Raw genomic sequence first — 23,544 nt, 5'->3', positions numbered from 1 at the left:
TCATGCAGTACATGGGGGGTGCCACGAAAAAATAATATTTTTCAATTAAGTTTTAATGTTATTGACTGATGAAAAGTGATGATTGTACATGCCAATTACTCAATTTAGTGTAATGAGAAAAATCACATGACAGCCTCCACCATATCCTAAGTTTTGACAGATGAATAAATGGATACAGATGTTTTATCTGTATTAATATTTTCACTACAACAAAATGCAAAACAAAACAGTTCCTTTTTGTGTACAGATAGAAAGAATGGTCATGTTTACTGCAATGCAATCAGTTTTACTGATTAAGGTCAACAGATTTATTGATTTCATTTGGAAATCCTTGTAAGTAGTATGTAAATTGTCTTTCTATTTTTTTGTATGACAGCTATTAAAAATAATTCTTTTCTGGCAAAGTGCTATTTAATTCATGACCTCTTTAGCTAACAAACATCGAAGACACTACTAGAGAGAACACGCTGTCCACTAAACTGTTAAATACATCTGAGATAGAGCACTAGAGGGACATAGATACATGGAAGTCAGCACAATGTTGACAAAAGGTTGAAAAAATAGAAATATCTTAGGAAAAATAACAGGAGTAATATTCATGGAGGGGCATATGAAACACCCCAGTGCTGTATGAATGTCGAGGATCTGAAGCCATCAGGTGGCAGGAAAAAGTCCAGTGATATGAGACCATTATGAGTTCTTCTGTGAGATTTTGATGGTGACTGCCTTGACCTCAGTGTACTCCTGAAGCGCATATTCCCCCCTGAAATGAAAAAAAAACACAAAACCCCACAGATTTGTAAAGAAAACCTGCCACAGGAACTGATATGTTTAGTTGCAATGTTACATGTACAAAAGTGTGTGGATAAAGGTTCTCAGTCGTCAGGTCATGTGCTATATCGTAGGCTTTTAGTTTCTTTAAGACCTCAACCTCTCATCCAAGAGGCTTCTCCAGTCCTAGTTCTGAAATACTACTGTACATGTGGCTGTGTAGACCTAAATTCATCAGTATTGAAGAAGAAAGAGAAAAAAGAGCAGCACTGCCCACAGGCTAGAGAGGTTGGACTTAAGGCTACTCCTGGCTGATGTCAAAATGGGACTCTAGCTGGCAAAGAAACAGGAAATCAGAAACTGTTTTGCCCAGATCTTTACAGAGACCTGTCTACACCACATCCTTACAGAGACCTGTCCACACCACATCTTTAAGGAGACCTGTCTGAACCACATCTTTACAGAGACCTGTCTGAACCGCATATTTAGGGAGACCTGTCCACACCACATCTTTACGTAGACCTGTCCACACCACATCTTTACAGAGACCTGTCTACACCACATCCTTACAGAGACCTGTCCACACCAAATCTTTATGGAGACCTGTCTGAACCACATCTTTACAGAGACCTGTCTAAACCACATATTTAGGGAGACCTGTCCACACCACATCTTTACGGAGTCCTGTCCACACCACATCTTTACGGAGACCTGTCTAAACCACATATTTACGGAGACCTGTCCACACCACATATTTACGGAGACCTGTCTAAACCACATATTTACGGAGACCTGTCCACACCACATCTTTACGGAGACCTGTCCAAACCATATCTTTACAGAGACCTGTCCACACCACATCCTTAAGAGACCTATCCACACCACATCTTTATGGAGACCTGTCCACACCACATCTTTGCAGAGACCTGTCTAAACCACATATTTACGGAGACCTGTCCACACCACATATTTATGGAGACCTGTCTACAACACATCCTTACGGAGACCTGTCCACACCACATCTTTACTGAGACCTGTCTACAACACATCCTTACGGAGACCTGTCCACACCACATCTTTACTGAGACCTGTGTACACCACATCTTTACGGAGACCTGTCCACACCACATATTTACGGAGACCTGTCTAAACCACATATTTACGGAGACCTGTCCACACCACATCTTTACGGAGACCTGTCCAAACCATATCTTTACGGAGACCTGTCCACACCACATCCTTAAGAGACCTATCCACACCACATCTTTATGGAGACCTGTCCACACCACATCTTTGCAGAGACCTGTCTAAACCACATATTTACGGAGACCTGTCCACACCACATCTTTATGGAGACCTGTCCACACCAAATCTTTACGGAGACCTGTCTACAACACATCCTTACGGAGACCTGTCCACACCACATCTTTAAGGAGACCTGTCTGAACCACATCTTTACAGAGACCTGTCTGAACCGCATATTTAGGGAGACCTGTCCACACCACATCTTTACGTAGACCTGTCCACACCACATCTTTACAGAGACCTGTCTACACCACATCCTTACAGAGACCTGTCCACACCAAATCTTTATGGAGACCTGTCTGAACCACATCTTTACAGAGACCTGTCTAAACCACATATTTAGGGAGACCTGTCCACACCACATCTTTACGGAGTCCTGTCCACACCACATCTTTACGGAGACCTGTCTAATCCACATATTTACGGAGACCTGTCCACACCACATATTTACGGAGACCTGTCTAAACCACATATTTACGGAGACCTGTCCACACCACATCTTTACGGAGACCTGTCCAAACCATATCTTTACGGAGACCTGTCCACACCACATCCTTAAGAGACCTATCCACACCACATCTTTATGGAGACCTGTCCACACCACATCTTTGCAGAGACCTGTCTAAACCACATATTTACGGAGACCTGTCCACACCACATCTTTATGGAGACCTGTCCACACCACATCTTTACGGAGACCTGTCTACAACACATCCTTACGGAGACCTGTCCACACCACATCTTTACGGAGACCTGTGTACACCACATCTTTACGGAGACCTGTCCACACCACATCCTTAAGGAGACCTGTCCACACCACATCCTTACGGAGACCTGTCCACAACACATCCTTACGGAGACCTGTCCACACCACATCTTTACGGAGACCTGTCTTCACCACATCTTTTCGGAGACCAGTCCACACCACATCTTTAAGGAGACCTGTCCTCACCACATCTTTACGGAGACCTGTCCACACCACATCTTTACGGAGACCTGTCTACACCACATCAAAACCTAACCAAACTGCAATCATTTCACAATGCACCCGCATATTTTAAACTGTGACCACCACAAGATTGTACAGTAAATACTGTATCATATGTGGTTTGGGGAGTCATTGGCAATTAACAATTCTGTTGTTTAGGTATGAGGGCGTTGGCTGTTGGGGCTACATGCAGCTTTTGAGCATTCCTGCAGACAGTACTCAGGGCTGAAAACACTCTCACCAACTCAGCATTTTCAGGTCAGCAATGTTTTTATTAAAGTAAAACTCTCGCTAGAAAGCAACCAAGGCTTTATTTGTGATTGAATATGAGTCAAACCTTTGTGTTAAAGCATAATTGCGACGAAAGAGGCACTTTTAAGATTTACAGTAGTTGCAAGCTAATTTTCAATCGAGTGCGGGGGCACTGGTACAATAGCATCAAAATCGCTATTTTAAAAACACTAAGAGGGCTCGACACAACATGAAACTTTGCTCGAAGTATCACCAGGGTCTCTACACATGAACACGAGCATTGAGAACATTGTTTGTGTAGAGTTTACCAAAAAGAAGGTTTTTGGACAACTCACGTTAGCAGCAGTGAGTAGCTTATTTATTTCATGTAACATTACTATTATAAGTAAAATGTTTTGATTGAATCCATGTACACCATTTTTATTCTTTATTATAGATGACCCTTTAAATAAATTGTGCACCCCATCACCTGCACCCAGCCCCCACCCTCACCTTTAATATCAAACTACATTCTTGTCGACCAGCAACGGTAAAACTGAGATAATATATGACATCACTCACAGTTCCCTCCCATTCCCCGACATCTTGAAGCCACCAAAGGGACACTGAGCACTCATGGCGTTGTAGCAGTTCACCCTTCAAAAGAGGAGAAAGTTTCACACATTACATGTGATGAATGAAAACATCTTATTAAAGTCTTGTATCAGTTTAGATTCACTGGTTCCTACCAGACCATGCCAGCCTGCAGAGCAGAGGATACAGTCAGTGCTTTGTCAATATCACTGGTAAACACTCCTGCTGCCAGGCCGTAGTGTGTGGTGTTGGCTCTCTGGATGACCTCATGGACGCTACGGAAACACATGATCTGCTGCACTGGACCAAAAATCTGAGAGAGTGAAAGCACAGGAGGGAATGGACGCAGATAATCCATGTGTTTGTAATTTGTGTGGCTGTGTCTGTGCAGGTGTGTGTTTTAGAACAGAGTACCTCTTCTTTGGCGATACGCATATCGTCTGTGACATTTGAGAAGACGGTGGGTTGGATGAAAAGTCCCGGGTGACCCCACACGGCCCCCCCACACTCCAGCGTGGCCCCCTCCCGTTTCCCGCTCTCTATCAGCTCCATTATCTTATCAAACTGCTTCTGGTCAATCTGGAGAAAACAGAAGCTCAATTGAGTTACTCTTCGTGGTAAGATCTGCAGTTAAGGAGAACCAGGAGCCTGACTGCGTCCTGTACCTGTGGTCCTTGATCGACCCCCGGCAGCAGTGGGTTTCCAAGGACTTTGGATTTAGCCTTCTCCACACTGCGGCGGACAAACTCCTTGTAAATCGGTTCCTCTACAAACACCCTGGATCCAGCCAAACAGCACTGACCCTGGTTAAAGAACAGGCCGCTGTGGGCCTGCTCCACTGCGTACTCTACTGCAAGACACACATGGACATATGGTCTAAAATGCAGCAGCTACACTGTTGATAATAAGTAACAAGGGTGATATAGTATAGTCCCTGTTTGAACTTTATTTGCATTTTGGAGTCATACCTACTAATATGTTTGAACATGTGCTGTATTGATCCCTCCACAGACCACAGTCTGCTCAGCCCTGTTTTTACATGTTCAAGCTAATTTTCTAGGCCTTGCTTTATGTCAACTTAAATTTCGTATTCATCGCAAATATCTGTAAGTTGATGTTTTCTAACTAATTTTGGCCAGTTGGCAGTACAGATATATATTGTTTCCCCCTTATAGCAGAATTACAAAATTAAGTCTCTCCTATAGTGAAATTACTATGGCTATTATTATCTTGAGTACTGCTAGCAGATGTGGAGGTAAGTGAGCCATATCACTTCTTGAGCTCATAGAAGTTCGTTTTATGGACAACCAGTGCTGACACAACGGTGATCCATGCCAATGTTCACATTCACTGGGCAAGAACTTTAAGAGATTGCATCAAATGTGCATAATTAAAAAGCTTGATCTTAATGGCCTGTCATAACTGTGCATCCTTAATTTTGAGTAATTTCTTGCCATCATCAACAGTGCACTGAACAATGCAATCACATACAGTATACAGTATATACACATAGTGAAACTCATTGAAGATCATCACTAGGGCTGCACATGATAAACACGTTTGGGACAAAACAACATTATAATGAAGTAGTATCATATCACTAATTGAAATTATATAACTTTTTCAGTGTTCAATATCATCTACAATTCTACTTTTAGAATATTAGGTGCAATTTTACCTTTTATTACTCCTCTATTTTAGTTGTTATTGTAGATTACTTTTTTCCTTAAATGTATAGTATTTTACATTTATTGTTATTTTACTTGGCACGTACATTAGCATTTATTCACTTTTACACTTTTTTATTATCTTGTACACTTTTTTTTTAATTACTAGTCTATTCTGTTTCTGTGTTTTATTCTAATGTTTTCTCTAATTTTGACATAAGGATTTCCTTTGGAATTAATAAAGTTTGCTCTTATTATAAATTATCGTATCTTATCCTAAGTGCTGTAGTGCTGCCGAGATGCCTACAAAGCTTGTTCTCTTTATGTAAAAAAACACTTTGTTTGGTATAGTCCCCAACTAATGCCCCATCATCATGATTTTAATAGTTCTTAAGCAACAATGAAAATTGTGGCAAAATGTATCATGCCCACTCATTGTTTTTGACCATATCATGCAGCCCTAAAAACTACATTTAAAAAGTAAATCTGAACAAATACAGTTGTAAAAAAAAAGATAAATAAAACTACTCACAGTCACAGTCAGCAAAGACAATATTTGGGTTTTTTCCACCGAGTTCTAGTGTAACTCTTTTCAGGTTGCTGTCACCTGCAGCCTTCTGGATGAGTTTCCCAACCTAGTGGCCAACCAATGACAACAATGTGATATACACAATTACATTATGGTGAAAGAGTAAAAGCAAACAGGACAAGAAGACAAAACAGGAGAAAAGACACCAGCTTAACTTGCTATTCGTTCAAAAGATACTAACAGCAGTCGATCCAGTGAAGGCGACTTTGTCGATGTCCATGTGGTGGGAAATGGCACAGCCTGCTGTCTGACCGTAACCAGGCACCACGTTCACCACACCTGGGGGAAACCCAGCCTAAAGACGGGGACAGAGGGAAGGATTAATAACAGCCGTGACACATCTTAAACTAAGAATTTAGAGCGGCTTCTCTACTCACATATACACAGGTCTCAGGAATTTATAAATGCAGGTTTATGGCTTTTCTCTGCATATTCTTTGTTCATATATCATTGTCAGGGGGAACAGCAGTAATGCAAATACCTCTTTGATGAGTGCAGCCATGTGTAGGGCTGATAATGGGGTCTGTTCAGCAGGTTTGATGACCACAGTGTTCCCACAGCACAGAGCAGGAGCAATCTTCCATGCAAACATCATCACAGGGAAGTTCCACTGTAAGCCAAAATACATGTACATGTTTGAGTTACAACAACATGAAGAACTTGTACAGTTAAACAAATATTAAGATATATAACAAATATATGAATGATGTCTTTCTTTTGCAGCAGGTATACACAGATGCAAAAAAAGATGGTGGTTATGGTAATGTGACACACTTTAAAGACATTGTTCAAAATGCAAGGTTTCACTTCTTAGTTGTGTGTTTCAATGCATTAATATGATGATGAATTTATTATGTGATGCAGATGTCATCAAATATTTGGATTTGAAATTATCTGCAAGATATCCTGGTGTTCTAAATAGAAAAGTAATTGTTTCAGTGAAAAGTTTATACTTATATTAACTGCAACCGTACTCAAAACAGTTTTTGCAGCCACTGTGAAAACTAATTTTGCTTAACATTTGCTGTTACAGTTAAGTATGTTTTCATCAGTGTATAATCACCTGGAACCAAGAATTGTTGTACGTTTGTTTCCTTAGAATGAGCCTTTTATATCTACAGAGGGAGCCCACCATGTTGCAATGCCATTTTTCTACAGTAGCCCAGAAATGACAAACCAAACACTCACTCTAAAGGGGCTTTAAGTGGCCAACTCTGGAGATGGTGAGATGATCGGTATTTAATTGGTTGAATTCTGCATTCATCCCTGAGTTTAGGATGTCATCAACAATTTTGTTTCCATCTTCCAAGATGTCATTACCTCTAAAATACCATTAAGAATACCTACAACTTTATTTTGCCATCATTGGACCTGACATATATGACATATATGTAGTGTATCCAGCTTCTCCAGTGTTTCTACTCACAGGTATGATCTGTCCACAAACTCCAATGGGTTCATGTCTTGTATAAGTGAAATACTCTCCATCTAAAAAGAACACATGACTAGTTAATTCATGTTAGCTTTAAATACATTATGGCTTTTATTGTTTATTTCAAACCTAATTGTCAAACATGGCATTGTTTCATAATCTCTCATTCAAAGTCTGTTGGTGCCGATATTAAAACAAGTGTGACTCACCTACAGGGATGGTTTTGCCGTGAATCTTGTCTGCCCAGCCACCATAATATCTCAAGGTTTTGATTGTTGCCATCAAATCCACAAAATATGCCATAAGAAACACTTTGCCAGAGTCCAGAGCCTCCAGTGTCTAAATATTGAAAACATAGCAATAGTATACAAGCACTGTCAATACTTTTGTGATTTATTGTGTGTGTGTGTGTGTGTGTGTGTGTGTATGTGTGTGTGTGTGTGTGTGTGTGTGTGTTTTTCTCACTGCCAGTAGAAGCCGGTCTCTCTCCACCAAGTCTGCGAGTCTTGTCAGGAGTTGACCCCGGTCTGAGGCGTCCATGGATCGCCACAGTGACCCCATCTCGAAGGCGGCTCTGGCACTCCTCACTGCCTTGTCAACATCTTCCTACAAGAGATCCGAGTGGAGGAGGTGGTCACAAAAGTCAAGTATTTTTTATCTAGATAGCCCAATATGGCAAATCTGCCTTGAGGGGCTTTAATATCTGTACAGCACTCAATACTATATATCCTTAGATCTTTGATTCATCAGGAACAACTTGCTAAGGAACCCTCTTTTTAAAACACACTTAGATTGTTTGGTGATGTACTCACATTGTCAGCCTCCTCCACTTCACACAGCAGCTTCCCTGTAGCAGGATTATACACAGGAATCTTCCCACCTCTGCAGGACTCATGCCACTCGTTATTGATGAACAACTAAAGAATCAGAGGAGAATCAGTAAAGAAGACTTAATGAACAAAAAATAGATTCTTTAAGTACATTTTCTCTCTAAGTTGCACTTCCCCCACTCGTTGCCCCCGAGAAGATCAAAGACCATCCTGAGTGCTAATAACCTGTATTTAGTGGGATTCATTCTGTCTGCTCTTGATATTTTTTATGAGATGCATCTGCATGCTGTAAAGCTTGACGAGTATTTTCAGGTAATTACCTTCAACAGCACCCTTACTGATAAAAGGACCAGTAAATATTGTGCCCCATTCCTTTTGTTTCATCTTATTACAAGCACTTTTCCATTCTCCTCGAGTTACAAGCCGACACACCACATTTTTCATGTTGATTTTTGGCACAAACCATGAATTTTACAACAATGTAATATGAAAGGCGGCTGTGGCTGGGGAAGGACCAGTGTCTTGTTATCGGAACGTAGCTGGTTTGATTCCCCTGGTCTGCATGTCGAAGTGTCCTTGGGCACGCTACTGAACCCCAAACTGCTCCTGATATGCTGGTCGGCACCTTGCATGGCAGCCACTGCCATCAGCTTATGTATGCATGAATTACTGGACAAAAGCCTCCGCTAAATGTGTACGTATTTAAAGGGCAACTGTACCATTTATCAACAGGTGCATTCTCTTGTATGTGTAACTTTTGCTGAATCAATAAGATATGCCCATATAATTAAGAATTTGCTATAGAATGCATTTCATAAATTTTGCAAAACTTTGAAGCTCACAAAACTGAGCATTTTTTAAAGGAAGCCTGGGGACTTTCTACATGGTGACAAGGCAATTCCCTAAATTGGTTACTATTAACAGTATTTGATACATAAGGTATTTGATACACATTTTCAAAAATGTTTTCAAAAAAATGACTTCTTTCATGAAATAATTTCAAACGACTACATTTTGGAGGACAAGACACACTTAAGATAGGCATTTAATGCTGAATTTACAAGAAGGCACAGATTCTGAATTTGTCATACCCGTTCCACAAAGTTTCTCTTCACTCAACAAGTCTTAAAATCATGCAGTTTGTAAGGGAGTCTGGTGATACTGTGGTTATTAGTTCAATGGTTAGTTGAAACAGACAGTGTTCTTCCACATCTGCTTCTAACAGTGGCAGGTTCAAAGACCCCGAACCACACTGACTGTTGGTGTGGCTTCTTCTTGTTTCACAAAGGATGTAAGGTGAATTCAATGTGGTCCAGGACACATGTGCAAACACACTGCTAAAAGAATGTGGTCACATGCATCCCAGGCCACCTCCACATTTGGTTTGAAGAAACCAGGTTTGGATCACCTGCCTGTCTGGTGCAACTTACCTTGGTGTATTGAATGGGAGGGTCTGGGATTGGCATGGGCAGGACCTGCATCTCAGGTAACTCTACAGTCTCTAGTTTATGGTTCTGGTTGGGACCCTGGTGGTTGCAACCATTACCAGACTGTTGCTGGGAGTTCATGTTGGGATGCTTTCCCTCTGAAAAGTACAGATGAAAGCCATTATACTGAATATTTGTAACTGTTTCAATGCTAGTTTCCCATGGTATCAATACTGATACCAACTGTAATTTCTTGCTCTCTCTTCCCTCCGACACACACCGCTGCTGTATCCACAGAGGCCTGCCTTCTCCCAGCCTTTTGACTGTGGCCAGAAGAAAATGAACTTAAATACTGTTGTCCTTAACACAAAGTACGCAAGGCTGGTAATACTTATATTTGATTAGAAAGCAAACATTTTCAGTTTTTCCCAGTGGTATCATACACTGTATTTAAACATGGATACTTTTCAAGGTATCCTATGGAATTTAGAAAACTCCAATATTGTAACACACACACTGACTGAAACATATCTATTCCAACGTAAAAATAGCAATTAACTGGCTAAAGGCTCCACAAAAAGAATAAAGGAAGGATGCGATATTGATATTCTGACCCACCCCTAAAGTCCACTTGAGCCTGTTTGTGTGCATGCGTATGTGTTTGTTTGAACATTCGATTGGGAAAGTTAATATCTGGATCGCTGAGTGAGAATAGTCCCCTTCGTGTTTCGTCATAACTCTGTGCGTAAGTAGCCATCCCATCCCGCTGAACGAGACACTGTGCCAAATGAGGTATTGGCATTGTCCGCAGGGTAACACCACGGGGTCAAGGGTCATGACTGGCACCGTAAAGTCGGGCTGGCTCTGAGCTGTGGATTGGGCTGACCTCATTTGGACAGAGAGAAGCGTAGAAAAGCAAGATGCAGGCAAAATATTACAAGAGGTGTTCCCCAGAAAACTCTAAACTTTGATTTAGAGTTTGCAAATGAAAGCTTGCACAATGAAAAAGAAAAGATTAAGAACATGAAATATATTAACACATCACCATTATATGTGTTGTTTTCTGTAATCTGTTCCATTGTATATATATAGGACAGTCCTGGTAGTTTCCATAAATTATGAACTTTTGCAGCATGACTGATGAAAATTATGACAAATCCTAAAAACACTATAAATAAAAAAGAGTATTTTGCTATATGACTTAAAAGTCCCTCCAGAAGTTATTGCACACACAGCAAATATCAATAAACACATACATACCTGAAAATCAAAAATCAAAACAAGTTTATTTCACAGAAAATGCCATCTGAAGTGCATTGAAAACCTGAGAAAGTTAAGGAAAAGCAGCATAAAACCACAAAAATGCAATAAGAATGTTTTTAAAACAGTTGAGAAAGTTAAACTAAATCGATATAAGGTCGTCCATTATTAGTATTTAAGGTTCAGTCAAAGGCTGAGCTGGACATAAAGTTTCATGTATTCCCGCCACAAATCATAATGTTATTTCCGTCAGATATGCGGTGTAAACTGCAGACTGTGGTATCTTTTCAATCCAGAAGCCTTAGAAAGTTGTGTTACCTGTGGAAGGTGGTGCTGAGGTGCCTCCACTCTGCTTCATCCCCACTCCGGTATCAGACATGTTGCAGCTGTATGTCCGCCTCCTCTCACCGCTGTCAGTGGAGCGGAGAGCCGCCGAGCAGCTTTATATACGTGCCGCTCTGAACGCTGCTGGACACGGAGAGGCTGCACCACGTCCCGCCGCACCGGGAGTCCTCCCCGCTCCTCCGCTCCACGCGCTGATCACCGTTCACACTGAGCCAATCCCAGCTCAGCCCATGAGCCTAGCAGGAAGGCAGGCAGGCAGGCGCGAGCACCGCTCGGCTTGTTTCAGCACGATGAAGAACAGTAAAGTGAAATGTAAGTATTTATATTCTTGAATAAAACTAGTTCACATTTATTGTTCAGCACAGTTATTGTTTAATAAACGGTTAGGAGAGAGGAGTACTTTGTTTAGCTCATTACCTTTGGCAAGAAAAGCAAGCTAATAGCATCATTATACTTTACTGTTGTTAAAGATATTTTTCATCAATCAATTTGACGTAGATTATTTATCCACCTTTACCTGTTTAATCACCCTATCAACCTTTCTATGTGTGTCTGGTTAAAGGAACAGTTCACCCCAAAATAAAAAGAACCTGCCATTATCTAATCTCCCCCCCCCACGCTGAGGGAAATTCGGGTGAAGTTTTGTGGTCCGCACAACATTTCTGGAGCCTCACAGAAAAAAACAGTGTTGCAGCATTCTATTTAACAAGTTAAGTTGATGGGGCGTTAATTTAATTGAATGAATTTCAAAACATGATATTTAAACCCTTGATGGGCAGTCCAGCTTGCAAACCCACTTCTGACGGGGTGTGCGCCAACGCTTTTAGCTCAGCAGCTAGTGTCAGTGTTGTGCAAGTTCATCCTAGTCTATCCTTAATCCCAAAATATGCTATAAAAAATTAACAATCAACAGAAATGTATTACTTAAAAAGTAATTTAACACATTACTTATACTATTTTGGTAAAATTATTACATTTACAAATCAATCATCACAATAAATGTTAGCAAAGTGCGTTACTTCAAAACCACAGGTAAAATAAAACTTTGCAGTTCTTTATGTGGCAAATTTGTGTTCGATTTAGGGTCCATTTTTACTTTTACTCTTGTCGCCATGCTGTGCTTAAACTCTGGGTTTAGACTCAGAAAATCATTTGAAAAGGGTTTGGAAAACATCATGTTTAGGCCAGCCCAGTCGCCATGAAGTAAGATGTCAAAGATTCAGATTTGTGTCAAATGTGTGCTTATTAGCACTGTTCACATCATGAGGGGCAAGCATTATTACAAACCAACAAGGCTGCCAAATGACAGGTCGAAGTTTGAGTCACACTAGTGGATATTTCTTAAAGGAGACCTGGCGAGCAATACCGGCTATTTTTCAATGGACTCTGGACCATCTCCATCTGTGATCTTGACAGCCAAAATAGGTATTTTAAGGCATAGCATGATTTTTTTCCTACCCCTAACTGAGTGTTTGTACATAAACCTAACCAGAACTTAAGCACAGCGCTTTTACAAGACCTTGAATTAAGCATTAAGCTAATATTTATTCTTGCTGTTTGGTTGGTTTTGGCTTAAAAAACATTGTCTCAAGATCTCCTTGAAGGAGCTCTGTGGAACTTCTGTGTTGTGCATGAAGTCGGTTTATGTCAGCAGACTCCATTTCTGAACTAACTTAAGCTACTGTTGCTCGAGAAAATGCATCCTTCGGACTGTCACGGACAATCTGAGTCATTCACAAAGAAGTCCACAGTCCAGCAGCATTAATCAACTAACCAAATCATCACAGGCTTATATAGGCCACCAATAGAGAAGAGGAAGGTCAGTTCACTGTTCTGTCTTTTAGTGCATGCATGCACAAGTGAGGTTTCGGGTTAAAAAAACGGTGTCAATAACGTCTTTTCAAATGATTTAGGGATCTCGAACTTCCAGAGACTTGAATTTCACAGCATCTGCAGAAATGTTTTGGGGACCACGAAACTTTTCCAACATTGCCAACATCGGGGGTGCACAGATAGTAACCAAATTTTCCTTTTTGGGTGAACTTATCATTTAAAGTTTTCCAACTTCCTGAAGTAGGTTTACTCTGCATGCTTTGCGTTTTCAATTCTCTATATGTTTACTTAAGTGATAAATATTATTCCTCAAAAATGCTTTTGAGTAAACTAATGAGAAAGGTTGATTGAAGCAACCAATTTAATGTTTCACTGTGTCAGCTGGAACAAACCAAAAGCTTCTTTTTGGGCTTTTCAGTCTTGCGCCTGCAGCTTCATTGCATCCCTTCGTGCTTGCATGCAACACATGCAGACGATCGACTCATCCACACGGCAGCAAACATAATTGGGAAGATGTTTGCTTTGATAAGCGGCCTCCCGCTGCTTCACTGTCTCCCAGGAACAATGCAATCACATAACTTTGTCTGGTGCGCCTATTTTGATCTTGGCTGTACACACATCCCTTTGAGATTTATCCCCAGGCACTACACAACCTCTGTAATTAACCCTTATTAAACAATGGAAAGATCAGCAGAACTGCAGTGAAACCCATCTTCCCATACTAATGTGTGTGGCTCTGTTTTGTTCTACAGTTGACTTGAAGCTTGTTCTGTGAAGGCAGTGTGAGTAAGGACTCACACTGGACTATTTGTCCAGATTCTGCTTGTCAGTCTTTGTGCCTCAATGAGTAATTATAACTGATCTCATTTTTCACAGTGTTCATTTATTTGTTTTTTTGGCAGCTCTATAACTCTGGTCTTGCTTTATGTTTGAATATACAGTAAGCACCACATTCTCCTTCTAGACACGTCCCCTTCCAGCCTGGCTCCACAGAGTCAGTGTGTGTCTCGGCTCTGTCTGCCAGAGCTAATGACGATAAGACCGGACTGCCTAGGCCTGCAGAGGACGTGGACCACTAGGTCAAAGGAGCTGTCGCTCGGCCTGACAGCACCGGGTGTTCCACCGTTGAGCTTGAGCCAAATTGACGGTTCGGTGGAGAGTGAGAAAGAAAGAAGGGAGAACGAAAGGAGTGAAAGATGGAGATATAGTGATAGAGGATGTAAGACAGAGATGGATGAAAAGAAGGGAAATGATGGATGCAAGTGCAAGAGAGAAGGAGGAGAGAAAACAAATAAGAAGCCACAAAGTAAATATTACAATAAATAAAATATTAAGGAACGATAGGGTTATGTTTTAAATTATAACATTTTAGATGGGTGACTCTCTTAGAGGGTACCTCTGCCAATTTTACACATTAAAATGTGTCAACAAGTCTTAGGGAGTACTACAGCATATGGAAACAAGTAGTGTAAAATATTTTGTTGCTCCAGAGGAAATTGCATGTAATCTGATTAATTGCCCCTGACTGTGACTGATATCACTCAGTGGTTACATTGCATTGTCTGTAATGTAGGCACTAGGTTTGGAAAAGGAAGAAAAATGCACAAAATGAAAATGGTGATTTCTCTGGTTCTGCTGTTCTGCTTCTAATTATTTAACTTAAACTGTCCATAATGAGTCCAACAGTGTTAAAGGAGGGTAAAAGTAAAGACAAAGGGGCTGATCTTAAAAACCTGCTGCCTACATCACCCAAATTCCAATTTAGCCAATGGTGGAGCACCAGTGCATCCAGTCAGTTTTCAAATATCCTGTAAAGACTTGGGATCTATGGCACGACAAAGTTGGAAATATCAACAGACAAAAACAGATACAATTTAGCGGTGGACTGCTTTTTAAAACCTGCCACTGACATTCCCCTCAATGCAACATGGCCAGTACGTGACTTTACTGGAGGAAATGTCAGATTACATGCAGCTTCCTCTGGAGCAACGAAACACTGTATACTACTTCTTCAAGATACACAGTAGTATTCACCAAGAGCTGTAAACACACTCTGTGTAAAATTGGTGGAGTTACCCTTTAATTTAGATGGACAAAACCACAATATGATCTGTTTTTGTCAGATGTTTTGAGAGCCAATCATGCATGCTTTATAACTGTTACTGACAAGTGTTTTTCTGATCTGATTTGATCTGATTTTAAACTGGACTGCAATACACCGTGAGGTGTTCCTGTTATTTTGTGCACACCTCTTGAAGTGTTGTGATTGTGATGCTATGCATAACCTGCAGCCTGAAAGCATGACCTCAGTGCAGTCTGCAGAGGATATTAAGTGAATCTGAGCAGACGTGAGCGCCCCCTCGTGAAACTTTACAGGATTGCATTGGTCATAAAACAATGCTGGAGTCTGTGAACTGCTTGTGGAGGAAGAACTCAGCCTCTTTACTGAAGTAACAGCACTGATATCACAGTTTTTTATTTTGCACAAGTAAAAGTCATAAACTAAAACTGCAGAAAAAATATTTGTGGTCAGCCATTGTACAGTTTTAGGGTGCCCGTAGACATAGAGTGTGTTTTGTTGGCTTTTTTCCATTCTTGCATATTTTAAAACACATCTCATGTCATATAAGCTCTTGAAATACTTTATGAACCAATGCACCGCAATAACAAACAAACTCCCGCTTTGTGAGGCACCGCGGGAACAGGACAGGAGGGGCCCATGTTGTGATCGGTTCCGGTCTGCGGTCAAATGGGACGATGCGGTCACTGGCTGGTCGGGCTGTACTTGTCGTTCACCCTGAGCCAAGTTTCTCGCCATGTGTGCCTCTCTATTGTGAGCGGGCCGCTGCTCCCTCTGCAGGGGGCCCAGCTGCTGCTGAAAGGGACGTCCTGGATCGTTCCTGTGGATCAGACCTCAAACTTGATTCTGCTGTGTTTTGGTCTCTTCCCTGCTCTCTGTTGTCTGGCTCTCCAGTGTTTTTTTTTACACACACACACAAGTTACAGAGGATACTACATGGTGAGTTTTCTATTCCCTCTTTGTTTCCTGTTTCCTTCTTTCAACTACTTACTTTATCTAAAATATCCACTTTGTATTTTGATTCTTGATTAAGAGTAATTTAATTAACTTTCAACTTCTTTTTCCATTAAGGGTCTCTCTCTTTCTCTCAGAATTTGCAGTCTACCTGCTAAAATGAGACTGACGTTTGAGACTCTGCCCATCAGGGAGAACCCTTGTGTTTCTCTGTCTGGTGTCACAGTTGCTCTATGTCTTCTCACCCTCCTCCTGATGGCCCTAAGGGGCCGAAAGAGCCACCACCACTACTCCCAACTGGACCACACAAAATATCCCCCTCCTCCTGGCCCTACACCGTGGCCCCTTGTCGGCAATCTGCTCCAGATGGGGGACCAGATTCATCTTTCTCTAACCAATTTGAGGCTCCAGTACGGTGATGTTTTCAAGGTATGTACATTACAATGTGTTTTTTATGATTAGGTATTAATTTCCTTCACTAATTTTTTCATTCCATTACTTCAGATGCGCCTGGGCTCTTTGACTGTTGTCGTCCTGAGCGGATACTCCACCATCAGACAGGCACTAGTTCGGCAGGGAGAAGCTTTCGCTGGACGACCTGACCTGTTCACCTTTTCTGCCGTAGCCAATGGGACCAGTATGACTTTCAGTGAGAAATATGGACCAGCCTGGATGCTCCATAAGAAGCTGTGTAAGAATGCCCTCAGGTCTTTCTCCCAGGCTGAACCCAGAGGATCTGGTGCCACCTGCCTGCTGGAGGAGCAGGTCTGTGCTGAGGCGGCTGAGATGGTGGAGGTTATTCGGGAACAGGCAGCTGCTGGAGATAAGGCAGGTGTAGATCCAGTGATGCCCCTGGTAACCTCAGTGGCAAATGTTGTTTGTGCCCTCTGTTTCGGGAAACGGTATGACTACAATGACAAGGAGTTCCTCACGATTGTTCATATCAACAATGAGGTCCTGAGGATCTTTGCAGCAGGAAACCTGGCAGATTTTTTCCCCGTGTTCCGCTACGTTCCGAGTCCATCTCTTAGGAAGATGGTTCAGCACATCCGCAGGATGAATGGATTCATGGAGCGGAGCATTGAGGAGCACATCAGTAGCTTTGATAAGGTAAGGAGGCTTTTGTTTAGATGCACAGTATATAATTTCTTCTGTGAAAGGTCTCTTAATGAAAACAAAACAAAAGACATTCGGAGCTCAGGATCATGTCTTCAATAAAACAATATCCTACCCAACAGAACAGACACAATTCTTCACAAATGAGGTCATGTTGTCAAGTAATGTAAAGTTTCATTCACATTGTGATATATATTGTTTCATTTAATTAAAAAAATAAGTATTTCCCTGGGTGTGAACATCGTTGGAAGAATTTGAAATAATCGAAGTACACAACTCAGCAAAATATAAGAAAAAGCCCGTTTTTTTTTTATGTAAATGTTTCATTTTTATGCAGAGATGTTACATATTGTTTCTTTAAATGGAAGGAAATTGCAAAAGGAAATGAATTACTATGTCACATCGCAGTAAAATCAAATGTTGCTGGATGAGATGTTATTAGTTGAGGCAAACTGACTGTCACTGAAGGTTGTGTTTTTAATTGTATTCAAAAAAGACAAAGATTGATGCTGTTGTGAAGCAGCATGGTATTATGGGAGTTGCTGTTTTTATTGTTAAATCTGGAGCATCTAACATGACTCAGGCATAAATGTACAAGGTTATCATTCCTGTTTGTCAGCCACCTCTCCTCTAGTTTATCGTCTACAGTTTTCTTGGAAATTATTGTTGCGTAAAATTTTTTAATAATGTAAGTAAATAACTCTTACATATTGTATATTTAATATTATATGTTTTTTGGACATGCAATGCAAAATAGATATTTAAAAAAACGAAGAACTTGCTTACCAAGACCAAGTCACAACAATGATCGGTTAAATATTGTAATAATGTGATATATTGACTAATCAATCAGTGGTTTGATGAATATTATCCTACCCTGAAGCTGTGTTGCACAGTATAGAAACATTAATGTGCTGGATGATGTAAGTGTTGTTTTTTTTTAGATCTGTCCCACTAATTTGCCGTCGACTTTTGAATCTGACATTACACTCATGTAGTAGTAGCTGTGAGAGTGACTGTGGCCAAAAAACATAACAAGTTCCCTAGGAGGTGCCTTTGTTCTTGTGCAGAGTGGCTAAAATGTTCGCACGCACACTAATTAGGGATTAGCATCCCATTGGAAGACACGCGTCATACCGTAACTGATTACGGTCTCATAATTTTTGCTTTAAAAACTTTGAACATCTATTTATATTCTATTCTGCATAATTGTTATAATGATTGCTTGATGTTTCAGTGTTTCAATGCTGACAATGATTTAGGAAAGACAGTGATCCTCTCTTATTTTATGTGTGTGTCTGATTGTAGAACTGTATCCGGGACATCACAGATGCTCTGATTGCACTTTGTGAGGACAGAGATGAAAGTAAGGACACGTCCATGCTCACCAACTCTCAGATCATTCACAGTGTCATTGACATCTTTGGAGCAGGTAGGACAAACTGGAAATTTAACATATTTTAACGTTTATCTCAGGAAATGACATCCAATTGATCATATTGACAAGTGTTTTTTCATTGCTGTATTTATATATTTTTTAAAGGATTTGACACCATCATTGCTGGTTTACAGTGGAGCCTTTTGTACCTGATCAAATTTCCTGACATCCAGGACAGAATACACCAGGAGATAGGTACTGTCTAATGTTTAAATGTGACCAATGTCTGCTTTATAGGCAAGGCTGTTGGCAAGTGTATTTATATATAGATTCTCGGAACACCAATTAATCCTGTCCTAACCAGCGGGGTCTAGATGTTTTGAAATGCACAAGATAGGACAAAGTCATTGTATTCCTATGCTAAATCATGAGGGTCCATGCAACGACTCATTCTTATACCGCAGAAAAGACAGTCACTGACATACAATGATTGTAGCTGGTGATTAATTATAAAAAAAATTGAATTTCTAGTAGTTTATTTTTGTAGCAATTTATTGGAGAAGGTGTCAGGTGTGCTCATAAAGTAGCTCTTCATATGCAAGATATGAAAAGAATGCAGGGATCGATTCATAATTAAATTTGTATATGTTAAAGTATTTACCAAAAAAGTATCAGTGACACTTTGAATTAAGAATTATTGATAAGGGTAGTTGATTAAACTTTAGTAGTAAACATTTCTCACAATTTTTTACTGTTAATGATTGTAATAAAGTGTTACCTTATGTTTGAATGTCACCAGTCTCTTGTATACATAATGGACATTATTCTTCATGGATTCTTCTTTTAAATTCAAGATAAATCTTATATATCTAGTAACTGGCAAATCCAGTGCTTACAGAGCAAACCTGCCAGCATCTTATCTAAAGAGAAATGGGCCTGTGAAATGACTCATTCTTATAGCGCAGAGAAAGACAGTTGCTCATCAGCTGCATCTTTAAAATGGCTATTCATATGACATTCATAGTTGAAGTACACCAGATTTATTAAGCATTTGCAAAGTATCTCAAACATCAGTTGCAGCTTTAGAACAGACAGCTTTTCTGTTAACAGTTAAATAACTGTTAAGCAAAGATTGGTTAACTATAAATTAACTATTTGTTATTATGGTTTATGTTTGACAAATCTCTTCTGCCCATATTGGACAAAATATTTCCTGTTGTACTTGTTAGTTGTAGATTAATCATAAATGTACTTTGTATAGGGGTCTCTATATGGCTATGTCAGTGCTCACAGAGCAATAATGCCTGTATCTCATCCAAAGAATAATAATTCATGCTATGCTAAATCGCGAGGGCCTGTGCAATTAGTCATTCTCATTGCGCAGAAAAGGACAGTCACTCCTGATTAACACGTCAGTAATCAGCAAAGATTGTGGCTAAAAACTTCTTTATTTATAGCAGGTGTTGCTTCTGATACAGTAGCTCTTAATTTGCAGTATGTGAAAAGAACACAGATCAATAGCAAATTTATCTCTTATATGTTGAAATACGTACCAAAAACACTTCACACTCTTTAGCACTTTATAATGAGCATCATCAATAAATGGTAAGTTTATAGTTTATTTAATTCAATGGTTATTTGACTGTTAACAAACAGTTGTAAAGGTTTATAAACATAATTTGCATTTTTATAATGGCCATCCAAATTCCAATTCCAATTGAGGTGTTAATAAATGGTTTATAAAGCATGTAATTGTTTGTTAACAGTCAAATATCATTTAACTAGGTTTAAATAGCTAAATACATTTCCATTTTTAATGATGGTTATTTAATATGTTACCTTATGTTTAAATGTGACCATGTTGGACAAACAGTGTCATAAATCTTATATATACTTTGTGCTTAGAGACCAATTCTGCATGCGTCTTATCTAAAGAGAAATGATTCATGCTATGCTAAATCATTAGGGCCCATGCACCGACTCATTCTCCTAACTCAGAATAAGACACTCATTCATGATTACCACATCACTAATTAATGAGCAAGGATTGTGGCTACTGATTTATCATTAAAACTATGAAATTTAGTGGAGACCATGTTGCTTCACAAACAGTAGCTCTTAGTATCTGAGATATGAAACAGATACAGAGATCAGTGCCAAACTCGGCTCCGAAAGTCACTCCAGCAAGGAGCAGTTTACATGTATTAATCACTTCTGGAACTATGTGAGGAGATAGTAACAAAACAAGAAAAATGAGCCTGTGGATTATTTGTTTGAGTTGTTTAAGGCTGCTAGACTGCATATTTCTTTCCAAAGGATGGGACTTGCATGCAGGCAAAACTGTATTTTATCGAATGCCTCGCCTTGGTGCCTCTCTCCGCTCAGCTAGCAGCCTCATACCTCATCATCTCTCAACAACAATCTTATTCTTAATTATGATGCCACTAACACGTTTCAAACAAGTTGAAACAGGAGCAAAATGAAGATGTGGAATAATCAAAAGACACCTGTTGGAAATGAAAATAGCTCAAAAGCGTTCACAAGCACTTTGTGAACCATATGATTGTATAAAGGATGTTACGACATGAGGTTGGGAACAGAGTTGGTTTGCAATTGATTGTATTCTGCTTTTATTCACGTTTTACACAGCGTCCCGAGTTTTGTGGAATCCGTGCTGTAATAAAAACCTGACAATGGCAAACCTGAGTGCCCTTTCCAGACAGACAGAATTTGTCAGCCACCAGAGAACCTCACAAAAGATCGGTCCAATTTGCTGACGCCAGAGCTACTTTTGTGGGTTGACAGAATTGGTGCTGTCTGTTCTTCTGTTCAGAGGCACGTTGCATTTTCAGAGAGAGTGAGTGCAAGGGAGAGAGAGAGAGGGAGACACAAGGAGGAGACGGGATGAATCAGAGAGGGATGAGAGAGGGAGGAACAAACAGCCAGAGAAAGAAAGAAAGGTTAGAGAGTTGTCCCAGACTGACACAAAGGCCGTAACACGCAAGGCCTTGAACACTCATAGCTTGAATTTCTACACTTACTCATCACTTCAATTAATTCTAAATTAGGCTGTTATTGCTCACAATGTATCTGCCACTTACTGGAAACCTTATTAATGAATGACAACATTTTAAATAACTTGCATCCTTTGTCATTGTAATTACTTCTAAAGTACAACACAGATACAACACAGATCTCTGCTGGTTTAAACACTAATGAACTGAAGTGCAGCTCAGCAGAGGAGTCAAGAATGAAAATTGCTAATGATGTAATTATATCAGAAACCTGCTTATAGCTAAAAAGTGATTTGTTGTCTTTGCAGACCCAAACTTCAAGGTTTACTAGACAAACAGACTTAACCTGCATCCTAGTTCAAGGGCTGATTCAGAGGAATGCAATGATTCTGTACCAATACTGTTTTCTAAAAAATAACAATTAGGCTGATGTATTTTTGTTGTTGTTTGTTTGTGTTGCTATCAATCTCCTCGTTTGAGCCAGGGAAACAAAGACACATTCATTATAAAGATCATTGACCTGTTTTAATGTAATTCAGCCCTTTGTTACACTGATTTTCAGTGGTAACAAAGTTGCAATATGTGATTATACAAATTCATGAAACAACTTTTAATATACCCTTCTTTTACATAAAAAGTAAAACTAATAATGAAAATGAATATTAAATATAATAAAACTACTGCTTCAGAAGCCGTTCAACCATAACCATATACACTTGAGGTGAAGAGAGTTTTTCAGAGCTTACATGGCATCACAAATTGATGGTAGAAATGGCACAAGGCAGTATATCATGAATTTGCCAGTGCAAAATTGGCGTGACACATCAGATAAGCATTGGCCACTAACCAATTAATTTATAATCGAGTTTGGTGTGTTTTTGTATTTCCTAGACGACCACATTGGCACAGCCAGACTGCCCAGGTTCTCAGATAAGCCCAAGATGCCTTTCACAGAGGCATTCATATATGAAGTGTTTCGTCATGCTTCATATGTCCCTTTCACCATTCCTCACTGGTAAGACAGTAGTTTGGATAAGTTATATTCATGTTTACAGTCTTTTGTATTGTTTTTTAAAACTTCTGTGTGTTTTTTTCCCCTTCAGTACCACGAGAAACATCACCCTGAATGGATATTTCATTCCCAAAGATACATGTGTGTTCATTAACCAGTATCAGGTTAATCATGATATGTGAGTTGCCACAAACAATCGTCACCATATTATGATTTCAGCCTGTTTATGTAAGGAGGGAATTGTGTCTGTCACTTTCAAAATCTTCTTTTTCATCGATAGATATTTGTTTTCTGCTTTTGTTTCCAGAGATCTTTGGGGAGACCCAGACACATTTCGCCCTGAACGCTTCCTGGGATCATCAGACATCCTCAACAAGGAGCTGACGGAGAAAGTTCTCATCTTCGGCATGGGGAAGAGACGCTGTCTTGGTGATGGATTTGCACGTTTGGAGATGTTTGTCTTCCTCACCACGCTGCTCCACAGGCTGCGGATTGAAAATGTTCCAGGGCAGGAATTGGATCTTAGCACAGACTTTGGCCTGACTATGAAACCACGTCCATACAGGATCACCATCTCCTCAAGGTTTTAGACCACCAAAAAACAAATGATGCTGAATTATTATTATTATTATTATTATTATTACTACGATTATTACTACGATTATTATTATTATTATGATTATGATTATTATTATTATTATTATTATTATTATTATTA

General features: G+C 39.9%; 2 protein-coding genes across 4 annotated transcripts; one reads left to right on the top strand and one right to left on the bottom strand.

Annotated features, from left to right (window-relative positions):
- Positions 1-35: 35 nt before the first annotated feature.
- Positions 36-11,518, bottom strand: LOC115580996 (retinal dehydrogenase 1-like). Its single transcript, XM_030415767.1, has 14 exons — positions 11,413-11,518; positions 9,838-9,992; positions 8,390-8,494; positions 8,043-8,183; positions 7,787-7,916; positions 7,572-7,633; positions 6,627-6,755; positions 6,327-6,440; positions 6,089-6,191; positions 4,555-4,739; positions 4,304-4,468; positions 4,045-4,202; positions 3,878-3,952; positions 36-763 (listed from the first exon to the last, which is right to left on the bottom strand). The coding sequence occupies exons 1-14, from the start codon at positions 11,471-11,473 to the stop codon at positions 691-693; spliced, it is 1,656 nt and encodes a 551-aa protein (XP_030271627.1). The 5' UTR covers positions 11,474-11,518; the 3' UTR covers positions 36-690.
- cyp1d1 (cytochrome P450, family 1, subfamily D, polypeptide 1) lies at positions 11,454-23,475 on the top strand. 3 transcript variants are annotated; one of them, XM_030415764.1, is made up of 8 exons: positions 11,454-11,751; positions 16,533-16,735; positions 16,811-17,416; positions 18,731-18,854; positions 18,966-19,055; positions 22,706-22,829; positions 22,918-23,004; positions 23,134-23,475. In XM_030415764.1, the coding sequence occupies exons 1-8, from the start codon at positions 11,472-11,474 to the stop codon at positions 23,414-23,416; spliced, it is 1,797 nt and encodes a 598-aa protein (XP_030271624.1). In that variant the 5' UTR covers positions 11,454-11,471; the 3' UTR covers positions 23,417-23,475. The 3 variants fall into 3 exon arrangements, with proteins under 3 accessions (XP_030271624.1, XP_030271626.1, XP_030271625.1); XM_030415766.1 differs by lacking the exon at positions 11,454-11,751 and adding an exon at positions 16,031-16,291 and having other exon boundaries at positions 16,444-16,735; XM_030415765.1 differs by lacking the exon at positions 11,454-11,751 and adding an exon at positions 16,031-16,291 and having other exon boundaries at positions 16,424-16,735.
- The last annotated feature ends 69 nt before the right edge of the window (positions 23,476-23,544 follow it).

This window comes from Sparus aurata, chromosome 5 (genome assembly GCF_900880675.1).
Source record: "Sparus aurata chromosome 5, fSpaAur1.1, whole genome shotgun sequence".
Taxonomy (NCBI): domain Eukaryota; kingdom Metazoa; phylum Chordata; class Actinopteri; order Spariformes; family Sparidae; genus Sparus; species Sparus aurata.
This window is presented reverse-complemented; position numbering and strand designations above follow the sequence as displayed.

Bases quoted from the DNA above. Each gene is read 5' to 3' on its own strand.
- cyp1d1 (XM_030415764.1), top strand. From the start codon at position 11,472: ATGTTGCAGCTGTATGTCCGCCTCCTCTCACCGCTGTCAGTGGAGCGG. The intron at 19,056-22,705 runs GTACTGTCTAAT...TGTATTTCCTAG, and splicing joins CAGAATACACCAGGAGATAG to ACGACCACATTGGCACAGCC. The intron at 23,005-23,133 runs GTGAGTTGCCAC...TTTTGTTTCCAG, and splicing joins TATCAGGTTAATCATGATAT to AGATCTTTGGGGAGACCCAG.
- LOC115580996 (XM_030415767.1), bottom strand. From the start codon at position 11,473: ATGTCTGATACCGGAGTGGGGATGAAGCAGAGTGGAGGCACCTCAGCA. The intron at 4,740-6,088 runs GTGAGTAGTTTT...TGTGTCTTGCAG, and splicing joins TGTCTTTGCTGACTGTGACT to TAGAGTACGCAGTGGAGCAG. The intron at 4,469-4,554 runs GTACAGGACGCA...TGTTTTCTCCAG, and splicing joins GGGTCGATCAAGGACCACAG to ATTGACCAGAAGCAGTTTGA.